General features: G+C 33.8%; 1 protein-coding gene across 2 annotated transcripts in view; it reads right to left on the reverse strand.

Annotated features, from left to right (window-relative positions):
- The window catches only part of MAN1A1 (mannosidase alpha class 1A member 1), a 156,212-nt gene that overhangs the window by 87,453 nt on the left and 54,357 nt on the right, over window positions 1–14,402 (reverse strand). For both annotated transcript variants that reach the window (XM_019740975.2, XM_074333505.1), the window contains one exon: window positions 9,741–9,821. In XM_019740975.2, coding sequence (XP_019596534.2) covers window positions 9,741–9,821 — 81 coding nt within the window. The remainder of the gene's footprint in view (window positions 1–9,740; window positions 9,822–14,402) is intronic.

Raw genomic sequence — 14,402 nt, forward strand, 5'->3', positions numbered from 1 at the left:
CATGATAACATTTACTACATTTATCATACATAAAAATTCATGTAGTTGTTGTTTAAAAGAATCACCTCTGCATAGGTAAATAGATGCATTAAATCCAACTAATTAGCTAATATGCCTTTTGTTTACATTTCTAATGTCAGCTCTAAACATCTGTACTAATTTCTTAATGCTCTAGAGTAGTGAATGTTTGTCCACTGATCTTGTATTTAAATTTCATGCTGCATAAATATTTTTCTCTTTTTTTAAGCAGTGTCCTTTGTTCAATACATATTTTCATACAGATTTATATTATATAAACAATGTTTATATCTTAGCAAATTAAAAATAAGTTCACTGGTGCTTGGCATCTTTTTAAAGACTGATTTTTACATATTTTTTTCAATTAAAATGTATTTCATAGTCAGCCATGCAGATAAGTTCTGGCAAAATCCCTCCTAACCACTCAGTCTCGTGATGCTATGCTGAATTATGACATCACTCAAAACTGCCCCACTTTTTAAATGTCTTATTCATACACTCTACTACGCATATATAGCCTTAACTTCCGGAGCTTCCAGTCACTTGCTAAATTACTACTACTTCAAATCTACTTCAACTAAACTTCAGGCAATTTAACTAATGCATTTTCTCTCTAACCATCACTCACCTGCTTTTTTTTCATACAGTCCTATACTCATCTTGGATTTCATGGTCTGTAATTTCAATAAAACTTTTGCTAATACTTTTGAAATCCATGTCTTTGTCTCTGTCACACTTGGCCAACAAAATCCAACTAAAACCAACCAACTAGTGTGTTTCCCCCAAAATAAGACCGGGTCTTATATTAAGGTTTGTTCCAAAATATGTATTAGGGCTTATGTTCAGGGGATGTCCTCCTGAAAAATCATGCTAGGGCTTGTTTTCTGGTTAGGTCTTATTTTCGGGGAAACACGGTATGTTGGTTGAGCCAGAATGCTAAAGATCGAAGCCCAGCTCTGCCACTTTGGATGCCCCTGGCTTAACTCTGAGCTCTTTCTTCCTCTATAAAATGAGGATAAAAACAATATCTACTCCTACTTTACAGGGTTGTTGTGAAATCTAATGAATTAATATTTGTCAGCGGGGAATGGGTTTCTCTTGCTCGTTATTGCTGCAGCATCAAGTGCAGTGCCTCAAAGTAGGTATTTAATAAGCATATGCTGTTTTACTAATTAAGTGAAACTACCAGCTGGTAAATTATCACAATTCTGAGGAATTTTCTGCTAGCCCTATTAAATTTTAAATTCTTTGCTATAGCTACCTCATGATACCCTTCTAAGGACACCATAATTTGAAAGAAGAAATACATAGGAATATTCCTAGAAAAACACAACTTCTGTTTAAGACACACACACAAGCATACAAATCTAGTATAAGAAATCCATGTCAATAAGATTCTAGCAATAAACATGATTTGAATTATTGGTTTTAACAGACATTGTGAATTATGAAATGATTCAACATAACTCTAAACATATTACTGTGTTTGCCCAAAAATAAGGACCATCAGCTCTAATGCATCTTTTTGAGTAAAAATTAATATAATACTTGGTCTTATTTTAATATAAGATAAGACCGGTATAATATAATATAATATAATATAATATAATATAATATAATATAATATAATATAATACAATACAATACAATACAATATAATACAAGTAATATAATATAATAATACCGACCAGGTATAATATAATATAACATAACATAACATAACATAACATAACATAACATAATATAATACCGGGTCTTATATTAATTTTTGCTCCAAAAGATGCATTAGAGCTGATGGTCCAGCTAAGTCTTATTTTTGGGGAAACACAATACCTCATCTCTTTCAGTAGGCTTGTGTAAAATGAGAGGTAACTGGCCTGTGGAACACTTAAATCAAAAAAAGAAGTGGTTGAAGGCAAAGCACCAGATCCTTAATGTCCAGTCAACACAGGAGGGGGCTGCCAAAGAGCAATGATTAGCCCCCATGTCAGACAACTGCAGTGGTGTGACAGGCATTCCTTTTTTATAGGGTAGTTTATGTCAGTCAACTTTTCACTGTTAGACATGTAGAAAGTTAGGGGAGAAGCTTAGAGTAGAAGATATTTCTTGGAGAAGCAAAACTTTGTAGACAAACACTGAAGGAGTAACTTTTTACTTAAAAAATTAGTGAAGATGTGGTTTCCTATCCCACTGCATGACTCTCCACTTACTACCTTGGTTCCAAAGGCTGGAAAACTTTTCCTAGTGTTGTAGACTGATTCCAGCTTGTGGTCCCTTGAAAAAGTAACTTTCTTCTCACAAACTCCTATCTTCTGCTACTCCTGGCAGTTGGAAAGGCTAACCCAAGTCAGTGGCCACTGTGGCAGTCATTAACAGTGTCCACTAAATTTTCCTCCTGGGCATACGGTGCTGACACTGCATCCTTTCCCAACCCTTTAAGTTACAGTGTACATGTGACTTGCTCTGGCCAATGAGATGAGAGCTGAAATAACATGTCTTTCAGATAGATGCATTAAAAGCCAGTGTGTGATTTTGCAGGTTCTCTTTCGTCACACCCCTTCTCCTAACCCCATATGTTTTGCCTTAGCAACTGAAAATGACCCAGATGGCAGCTGCTCCATCAGTCTGGGCTCTGGAGGGAGGATGATGAGAAACAGAGTCCTAAGCAAAGCATGAGGATGGGCAGAACATACAGTGTGCAGATCATGTTGTTTTAAACCACTGAGGTTTTGAGCTTGTTACTGCATCATAACCTCGATCTATTCTCACTGCTATGAATGAATTTGTAGTCTGCTTACTATGGGCAAGGTACCATGCTAAACTAAAAGGGATACAAATATTTCATTAAGAAACAAATTACTTTGACTTTCTCTTTCCTTTAGGGGCCAACTACTCCTGTTTGGTCTACTATTTCCGTCAATCAGATGGGAAGCTAGACCAGCTTCTCCCATATATACACTAATATGAATAAGTTTAGGAGCTGGAATTATTAGCAAACTGTAGAACTGCGTTCATGAATGGATGAGATAAAAGTTCTTACAGATGATAAAACTTCTGTGTTTTTGAAAACAATTATAAATACAGAATAGAGATTTATAGAGAGAGACACACATAGCAGACATGAATTAAAGAGATTTATTTTGATTTCTGTAATTTACTCCAGGACAAATAATGTTAGTAACTTTATTTGACTGCAATGTACATTATTTTGGAATCAATTCCATATATTGATAGATCCCTTTTAAAGTACAAATTAAATGTATAGTCGTAATGAAATATTCAATATGTGACAGGTGCAACTCATTAATCATGGTAATTTAGTTACAAATATTTAAATTTAAATAACTTAAATTTAAATAATTTAATTAAAAATATAAGCAATCTAATATCATGTTTCACTAAATTAAACCTATTAAGTGAAAATATTAGCTATTTATTATATCATATTCATGTCTTCCATGCAAGTTCAATAATGAATGCTAAATAGTAAATTAATAAAGTCCATGTAAGAGTCAATCTAAACCCCTAAGAAATCATAGGAACACATTAGGACAATAATATAAGAAACAACCGATACTACTGAACAAATATGATTAAAATTGTTCCTTTCCAGGATATTAGCACAAGTGTTCAATAAATAGTTTAGAAGGTTTTACCTGGATAGTTTCCTCAAATTAAAGCAAATATATGTTAAAAATTCCTTTCACATTTACATTTTCTAATTGCTTCTTAGGTTTAAAATTTCAGAAAATGTTCTAACTAATGTCAATTCTATTTAAAAGGCCCACAGTATACAATTATGACCTACCATATTTAGTAATGATTTAAATTTAGATATAGTCTCTAGCTTACTGGCTTTCAAAACTCTTTCAGAGAAGCAGCAGACAGATAAAAAGGAAGATGTCCTGAGGTTCGAGGGAGGAGTGTGGTGGAGTTGCAGGGGCTTATACAGGTTGTTATATATTGGTCATAGCTTCAGTCACCTTAGTGTACTCTCTCCCTCCCTACACTCTACCTCAAGCCTTTGGATCAGTTGCTTATCTATGATGTCAGTGTACAGATTTTTACCTCAAAAATCTTTTGGAAGAATTTTCTGTTGGGGTTCACAGAAAACCTAATAGAGGTTTAGTCAACAAGCATTTACTAAATATTTTTCTAGGGCTAGTCATACAGTGTTAAGCAAAGGGATATATATGATACTAATACTTAATTTTTCTATTTCATTATGCTATCATTTCAAGCCTCCCTTTTAAATGAATTGCTCAAATCTGTTATTTCTTCCTTGTAGAGACTTCATATACAGAGGGTGCCAAAAAATATATACACATTTTAAGAAAGGAAAAAAAACCTGTATTAATTGTAATACTCAATACATACTGATAACAAAAGATGAATACAAGTCACATTTGACTTCTGAAATTACAAGAGTTGCTCAAAGTGGTTACCATCTGCGTCCAGACACTTCTGATTACGGTGAACTACTGCTTGAGCATAGATAATATCTCTTAAAATGTGCATACATTATTTTGGCACCCCTGATATTTTGATCTTGGAATATTATAATGTTTTTTTTTTTTTTTTAAATTATGCCCTCTGTTGATATCTCTGCATTTTGGATTCAGCTCAACTTTATTAGAGACCATAATTAAATTACTTTCCATATATTTGAGAACACAGGGTAAACCTGAGAACAAGTTTTTCCATTTAGGCAGGATCTGGAGGTGGGGGAGAGGGGTGCTAGAATGGATTTTTCTTGTTTATACCAGATAGTTCTATGTTTTATGGAAATTTAGTATGGCTACAGGTACATGTGGGTTATTTGCTGTTATCAAAGTTTTAGTGTTCATAAAAATAGCAAGACTAAATAACTATTAGTTCTTTCCCCTTCTTTGCTCTGGTCACTAGAAAACCTGAAAACAACTATCTGCTATAAACCTAATTGCTACACCAGCTGTTTGTTAATCTTACCTGTGACTTGAATATTCTCTGACTTTATTCTCTGTTTTTCCACAACTCTGTGTGCATTATCCACTTTCTGTAAGTCACTTTAACTTTCTGCAGAATTAGCAGGGGACGGATGGATGGCCTGACTTTATCTCTTTCATGGGCTGTGGCAAACACTGAGTTTGAAAGGTACCCTAATTTTGTAAGGAATCTCTAACCACTTTTATTATTATTCATCACTACACAGATCCTACAACATCAATATCTAAGGCCCCCAAACACCCCAAAAGTCTGAATCCTATTATGAGAACAAAAAAATAGATCTTTTCAGCACTAAACTCATATTCTGAATCTTATTTTTCTCCTTCCCACTACACAGTCTCACTCTCTTCCTTACATATCCCCTTGCTATGCTTAAAATCAATGATGTCACCTGCTTCTGTTTTTCAGTATGTCCTTCAGTAATCTTTTGTACTTGTGTGTGGAGCAGCTTTCTTTTAGTGAATCTAGGGGGAAATGCTCTTGCTACTTTCCAAATCAAGGATATCTTGGCAGAGTAAACTGACCTAATGTAAGAATCCATTGCACATGTTTCCCCAGTCTTGGATCAGGTGTTCTCATTACCGTTTTTCATTGAAAGCTAGTTCTTCAATCTTTTAGGTTTCCAGGACTTGGCCTTTTGCTTTTCTAGCTCACGTACTTAAAACATACTACTTAAAACATACTTACAACATACTACTTAAAACAAGGATTAAATACCGTGTTAGTGCTAAATGTTCTTTCTTAATTTACAGAGTAAAGTAGCTTTTCAAAAACTTCAGGAAAGTTTTTTTTTCAAGTATTTCGTTACATTTTCAATTTCCATAGGTTTGTCTATTTTCTCTTACAACTTTATTTTTCATAGTGAACTTTTTTGTTTTTGTTTGTTTGTTTTTGGCTCCCAAACAAGTATTTTTTCCCACCCTTTCAATAGGGCATTAATTTCCTGTTCTGGACTTAGTCATACTTCTTATCCTTGGTCTTCACAGGATACTGAATTCAAATCCTGTGGAAGATTTCTTCTATCATTTCCTCTCTTTCATTCCCCCAAATCCCCAAAGTGGACACAGGTAACTGAAACTGCCAATTGATCTCTTTCTCCTGGGGTTTGTTTCTTGACCAGAGCGTAAAAAACAGTGTATGTTTATTAATTCTAGGATGTCCCAGAATGGCCACAGAGATTTTCTGTGGCAACTTGAGACTGTTAGTTCCAACCTGTTCTTCAGTCTTCTCTCTGATTCTGTGGCATCACTATGTCCTATAAAATTCACTTGCTGCTTAATATAGCCACTGGTTTCTGTTGTAAAACAGAAAAATAATATGTGGTATATTCATACATGCTATTTTCTATGTGTATCATCTTTTACAATGTCTTGTTTTTTCATTTGTCAATTTTCAATATCTTCTTGCTTTGGTTGCTCTTATTCTATAGTGACATTTACCAAAATGTGTTCTGTAATTCAGTGTTAGGAAATGTTACAGAAAAAAAAAGGCGGGGGGATTATAGTTAAGTAAGCATGAAAAACACAGGGATAAATAAAATTTAATTTGTTTCTTTTTCTATGCACTGTGAATGTCTAAGGAAGAATACAGGATGTGGCTTTTTCTGACTTATTTATGTATGTATATAGATACAGATTTATCCTGCCATATCTAAAGAAACTAGGGTCTGCAGAACATATTTTGGGTAATGATGGTCCAGATGTTGCTGTTTACTGTCTCCAATGAAGACTTTAAAGTCTTTTGAGCTTATAATAGAGCTATGCTATTTCTTTTATTTATCTTTAACACTGATTACTCCTATTTAGTATTCATCTTTTCTATCCTATCTGTTCGTAACTCTTTTGGTTGTTTGCATTTCTTATATAGACTTTGAAAATCTTGTGGCTTGACTTGTTTTGCTCCCAGTGGTACTATGAGATATTTTAACTGAGCTTGGGTGTTTACAGCTTCGGAACATGTCCTTGTAATCCAAGTTTACAACGGGCATTTAATGTTTCCATTGTTCTTTTGATAGGTTTAGAGTTTCATTGGCATTCCTGATTATTGTTCAGTGTTTCTAATTGTAATTTTCCTGAAGCATGTAACACCAATGAGTGGTACTTCCTCTTCTGTTTTTGTAATATAAATTTCAGAATTTTGAGTGTCTATCAACGTAGGACTAGATACTTCTGATGATGATTTCAAAGATGTTCTCAAAATAATCCTGAGCCTCAGTGATGAAATCAGAATGTTAAATGATTGTAATTTAGATCTTTTATGAGATAATTTAGGAAGCTATATGTTCTTAGATTATTTTGGTAAATACCTTGATATACATAAATGTGTATGGTATAAAACTTTATCATCAATCTGAAACCAACTTATTTATAATTTGGCCATGTTCATGTTCTTTTTATTAAATGGATGCTCAATTTTTCATTTTGGTATGGAGACAAGTACCTCAAGCACAGGCTTGGGGATAAAATGATTTCTCCTGATCACATTTCTGATAGCCAATTCCCCTGAGTGCATTGGTCAATGAGAGGCAACTGTCAGCAATGAGGTAACTGGAAGGAAGCAGGAGATGATGTTGAAAGAATCTGGAACTAATCACTTTTCACCTGGCAATCCCACTTTAGCGAATAAATATTTATTGACTGATTATAGCTACATTATTCAAATACAGGAATACTAGAAACAATGTAACTGTCCACCATTTAGGGAATAGTTAAGCAAAAATTATGCTAAGAAGATGAATTCTCACGAAGTAAAATTAACATGTATGTTATAGAAACAAATAAAAAAAGTGTATAAGAAAGGAAATAAACAATGTTTTTATCATAAAATTAAAATACAGAAAATCTAGATATAATAAAAACAATGTTTGCACAGGAATAAGGACAAAACAAATATATTAAATGAGTAATATTTTCAATGGAGGTAGTCTTTTATCTGTAGGGAAACTATACTATCTGTGGGTATTGTATCTATATAAGTATGCATAATAAATACTTATATGTCTATAAGCAAACATATGGAAACAAATATATATATATATATATATATATACTTAAAAACATCGTTATGAATGAAAAAGTATACTTATTAAACACGATGCATACTTAGAGGAAATACATGCATTTGTTTCTCTTTCTCTTTGTATGCTCTATTTTCCTATTTGAGCCCAGATATAGAAGAATGCAGTCCTAATTTCCTCCAAATTGTTTCACCTCTACGTAAATGATGAAAAAAGTTAAAACCAAGGTTATCCTAAGTATGCCATGTAGAGAACTGTGAGAACACTCAGGCATTGGATACTCAAAGACAAGTATTCTAAAAACAGAAACTTGTCAAATAAAATAACATTAGTTAATTTTAGGTATGATTTTTTAAAAACATGGATTCCTTAGCTTAATACTTAGAGCACCCTAAACCAAAATGAAGAAATTAAATCATTTGGGACTGGAAAAAGAGGCATAATATACCAGATGGTCTCTTTACCCTGGCTTAGAAGATGATAAAGTCCATAATGAAGAACACAATTTAACATGTAAACAGAACAGATATACGGGACTATAGAAGCCATCTATATAACTTTGAAAAGCTCAATGGTAGAATAAAATCTAAAGAGAGAGAATGTTAAGATTGTGTAGGCTTTTTTCTTATGGCTAGAAAAGTACTTGAGAGACCAGATAATGTTAAAGCAGCTTTTCTTATTAAACATTTATTGCTCTTATTAAATTTGTTTGAAAGAGCACAGAAATATATGAAATACTACCCTAGGTAAGAGCCACTCTTTCCCCAGCCAGCATGCTGAGGCTACTGTATTTCACTGAAAAAAAGACTGGGTCTTATATTAAGGTTTGTTCCAAAAGACACATTAGGGCTTATGTTCAGGGGATGTCATCCTGAAAAATCATGCTAGAGCTTATTTTCTGGTTAGGTCTTATTTTCAGGGAAACACGGTAACAGAAATCTGATGGACATGCAATTGAAATACATGCCTGTTTTTCCTTCATGTCAGCTTTTAACACTGTCAACATAAAGTTGAGATCTGTTCCAGCAACTCTTAGTAGACACTTAGGTTATTCATAAAGCTGTCCAAAACCTTTCAAGAAAATAGCATCTATGCTCTTTATGAGCATGATACAAAAATCCTTTCTTAATCTATCAAAATAAGACAGCTAAATTAAAAACTACTGCTTTGCTCCGAGCAGGAGAAAATGAATTAAGCTTTGCTCCAGGAAGAGCTCTGAAGCACTTTACACAGGGGAATTGGCCTACAGAACGCCTCATTGGAAAGCTGAATATCTCACTCACTCCCTTATTTTCTTAAATACTGTAATTTTTATATCTTACTTGGCAAGCTTTCTTCATTTCAAAAAGTTTTTATTAAGTTAACATTATACTAAACATTAAAATAACTTTTAAAGAAAAAAATGCATCCACAAGTCTGCCACTACACTAAACCTCTTTATTTTATCCATAGGCACATATAATTTGTAGTTGTAATCACACAATATATAACATAATGGAGCCATTGTTTAATATTTCCTGACAACACGATCTGCCAAGTTTCCCTGCATGCTCATTTAATTAGTACATATTATAATGACATCCAGTATTCACTAGAGGCCCATCAAAAAGGAAAATTCAGTGGATACCCCCTAAATATATACCACAAAAGGTATATTTTGACCTAAAAATGTAATTTTAAGATACCGTAATTCACATTTACATGCTACTTTTCATTTTACCTCTTCTCCAGACAGATAGTAGGCTGACAGTAGTCCACCAACAAAGCGTATGTTTACTTCAAAAACAGAAACTTCAGCATTCTGTGGAAATAAATAAATGAGGTTCATATGTGAATGATAGCATGCAATTGAAAAATACCATTGTGATAAAGTACACTACATTGTTAAATTTTGTTCAAATCTTGTATGCTGCCCAGAGAGATTTATGTACAAGAGGGAGAAGTCCTGTCTCTTAACAGTGTGAACATATACATAAATATATAGAATAATTTTGACTCTTAAAATCAAATTATAAAAATATTTACAAAATAAAGTTACTTCCTCTCTCCATGGAACAGTAGATACAATACTCAGTATTCACTATTTGTGCAGATGCGATAGAGCCAGGGCATTCTATTTTTTCTTTTCTGTGTTCTCCGTTTACTCATTTGCTTTTTCTTCCTGAAAGGCTGGCCACTGAGACTCATTATACTTTGGCTGGCAGTTCAACACTATTCTAGAATTCTTCTCATGTTAAAAATAGCATAGCTAGAACACAAATCAGATTTTAAGTTGGGGGACTTGGTTCTAGTGCTGTTTCCCAACTTTCTGCCTGCAGCCTGGGATGGGCACACTTCTCTGAGAAGAAATTTCATCTTTGCATAAATGAGATGATAATCATAATATATGGTGTTCCTTGCTGAAACAGCTATTATTTACATCAATATTTGTTTCCTTTTGTTATTACTTATAATTTGCCATATCCTGTGCCAATCTCTTTTAATCCTCTCACTAACCCTATGAAATAATTGGTATTCTTATGTCCATTTTACAAATGGAGAAACTGAGATTTATAGTGGTTACTGTGACTTCTTTAAGGTCAGACAACTAATAAGTGGTCGAATCAGGATTTGAACTTGTGTACTCCAGTTCTTGGTCCAGGGCTCTGCTACCTTAACTCCTATGTCACCTCACATGATAATGCACCAAGTCTCTTCTTAATGATCATATACTTGTGAAAATAATTAGCATCGATTGCCAATGCTTTTATTATTTTACAATGTCTGACTATTAAGTGGATTTGCCCTGCATACTGTTACTGGGTAATCTAGCACAACTAACCTCCAATAGATGTAAGGTACCCCGCGAGCTTTAGTTAGCTTCTTCTCATGCTCACTGTGCCTATTCAGCAATTGTTCACTTCTGCCTAACATCAAACCATTTACTGATAATCATGGGGGATAACATCAAACTATAATATATGGAGTTAATATCCAGCAGATAAACTTAGTCAAAATCACCTGAGACATTATTTCCTTTAACAAACATTTATGAACCCACTACTATATGCCAGGCACTGTCCTAAGTTCTAGGGACATGGCAATGAAGACTGACAAAGTCCTCAAACTATGGAGTCTACATGGTAATAGAGAAAACAGTTCAAAGAAAAAAAAAGAAAAAAAAGATGATATACAGAGGGTGCCAAAAAAATGTATACACATTTTAAAAAGAAAAACTATTAAAATTGTAATACTCAATATATATCGATAGCAAAAGATGAATACAAGTCACGTTTGACTTCTGCAATTACAAGAGGTGCTCAAAGTGGTTACCATCAGCATCCAGACACTTCCTTTTCTTTTTCTTTCTTTTTTTTTTTCAAACACTTCTGATTATGGGGCACTACTGCTTGAGCAACGTTGACCAGAGTGTCCACTTGTATGCATTTTTTTGGTATACCCCTTCCCATCCCCTGGTATTTTCATTTAATTCCCACATGCTCTCTGTAAATAGGTATATGGATATAATAACTAAAGCTAAGTAATTGCATAAATTAAAATTTTTTTCAAAAAATTTCCTGCAAAGGGAGGATTACAAAAACGACTTAGGAGGGAGAAATACTGGATCAGAGTTAGACAAAAGCACCATAAAATAAAGACCATTTGGTGAATTTGTTTAATTGTATTTCATAGTTTATAATATGCATCTAATATAATTTGATTAAAAGTACTCTACATAGGTGCAATTTATCTGTGAGGCGTATCATTCTGAATGAGTTTATGTGGTAAAGCTTTAGTATTCTACAACATTACTGACAAGTAAAGGGGAAGGGAACCCATTAATTTATTTTGGATTACACAGCTATATTTCTTATGTCTAAGGGTAACAATATCTAATAATAAAATCTAATGAATTTAAATCCTTAGATCATATCACTCTCCATTTGCAGTTGTGTTTCTCAGTTTTTAAACCTGAGAATAGTTCTCCATTTTTCTGCCTATTGAACCCTGTTAAGATGATTTTATATTTTTTACTTCGGCTATGGGTTCATTTGACATGTATTCTCTCTTCCTCCTACAAAAAAAATTAGATAATCAAGTGTTTTATATAGACATCTGATAAGAATTACTGTGAGGTAGAGGACTGAGTCATGTCAAACACCACCCAAAATATATTTTTCAGCTAGACATCAATCACCTATTGGGTACAGTTGTTCAACTAGTTATTGATCCAGCAATGTATTCTACAATCTAAATTCTGTTTATCTTGCTCTATCTATAAGATATTGAGAGGTGACCTTGCAAAGTGCCATGTTCAAGGTCAGGTGCTTTGTCTTTTGAATGTCATGGATCTAATAGTCTATGAGCCTGTCCAAGAAGCAAATCTGGCTGTTAGTGAATCCACATGCTTCCCAGTGGTTGCTGTGCCCTTGTCTTTAAAAATCTTGCTCAGGAACGTCACATCACGATTAGTAGTACTCAACAGTCATCCTATCTTCCTCCTTTGAAAACAAGAATTACATTTGAATTCCCAAGATATATTTTTTTCTCCTTCTCTTTTTTCAAAGCTACATCTAAATTATTTAGAAACTGTAATTTGAGAGCTCTTTCAATTTTCTGGGTTATACTACATTTTAGGTCAGAAGACTGAAAGTTAGACATTTTAGGTCACTCTTTAGAGCTCCTTAGATGAAAAGGACTAAGAAGATAATTCTCCTAGTGTAACAAACTGGTTGGCTACATTGAGGGCAGCAGACTATAGAAACACTACTCTAGAGTCAGAAAGACCTGGCGTTGAAGGCTGATTGGGGAGCTAGCTGAATGTGAGATCCCAGGCAAGTCACTTATTCTGAGTCTTGATTTTCTCATTTGTATAAAGGGGCAACACATTCCTTGCAAGGTACTATGAGTCTGTGAATGTACAGCACTGTGCACAACGCCTGACACAGGTAGAACGCTCAGTAGAAAGCTGCTGTCATTACCACTTTACAGGAGCTCTGCTCAAATTACCTTCTACAGGGATTCTGGGAAAATCAGAAATTCTACAATTATAATATTCTAAGTTCTTGAATGCAAACTGATACATCTTCTCTGACCCTCAGGGGAGTCATATTTCTCAATAGCTAACAACCCTCTTTTGAAATATAATATCCTAACCAAACTTCCTTTTTGGACTTCATATATTTTATATATCTGGATTTTTCAAAAGTGAATTTCTACAGTCTGCGGGCTTCAGGCCATTTTTATAAACTTCTGATTCTGATTTCCATTAAAATAATCTTATTAAATTTATATGAATATATTCCTCCCATTAATATTCATGCAGTGTCTTTAAAGGGTTCTAAAATGTTTCCAGTTACTTACCCTAATGACAAAAGAAGAGCTGGGGCAGGGAAAACCCAAACAGGCTGTAAACACTAAAGTCCTGTATGATTTATCCTAACAATTAATGTGAATTTTGCAGTCTGCTTCATCTGTGTTTGCTTTAAAATCAACTTCCTTAACTCTTCAAGTAAGGTTGCATTTCAGGAATATGCCCCACGTATTCTATGACTTTTAGTACACAGTCATATGTGAGTGCCGGTTTGAGAAGTAGATCCAATCTTCTGTTTAAATTGCATGCATCTATTAGTAAACATCACAACTGATGAGAAGTGGAAGTTGGAAATTTTTGGCTAAAGGCATATTCACAAAAAATATAGATTGGAGGGTAAAGGGATCAAACATGGTGACGGAAGGAGATTTGACTTTGGGTCACAATGCAATATATAGATGATGTATTATAAAATTGTACACTTGAAACCTATATAATTTTATTAACCAGTGTCACTGACCCCCAATAAATTTAATTTAAACAATCAGGATTGGAGAAACTGTTCTTTCATTTCGACTTTCCTCTACCAATAGCCTTTGAATCATATATAAATTTAGTAAAATATATGGCATAACTAAGTTTACACCTAAATTCAAGACGTGAGTTGTAGAAATCATAGAAAAATTAGGCCTCAGTACTAATCTCTCATATCGTCTTGGGTATCTTATACTGATAATATTCACCTTAAGTGTTTATCACTTTCTCTAATATTTCTGTTCTCTGGTTTGCTATGTAAGATTATTAGATAGAAGGGATACAAGTTTGCTAAAAGGGAAAAGAGACTTCAACTCAATAAATCATTTTGTATATCTCCGCCAATCCTTATCATTATGTTCCACCTCTCTAGGAAAGGCTTCCTTCAAATCAATAGATCATTAGCTCATGGGCACGAAGATCCTCACCCTATCTGGGCAAGAGGGAAGGTGAATAATTCAAAACAGGTACCTGAAAGACTAACCACATCCCACTAGATAAGATAACTTTTCAAACAACTCAGAGAAATTTATTAGGTTGTATTTTTTATAAGCA

Source organism: Rhinolophus sinicus, linkage group LG05 (assembly GCF_036562045.2).
Source record: "Rhinolophus sinicus isolate RSC01 linkage group LG05, ASM3656204v1, whole genome shotgun sequence".
Classification (NCBI taxonomy): Eukaryota; Metazoa; Chordata; class Mammalia; order Chiroptera; family Rhinolophidae; genus Rhinolophus; species Rhinolophus sinicus.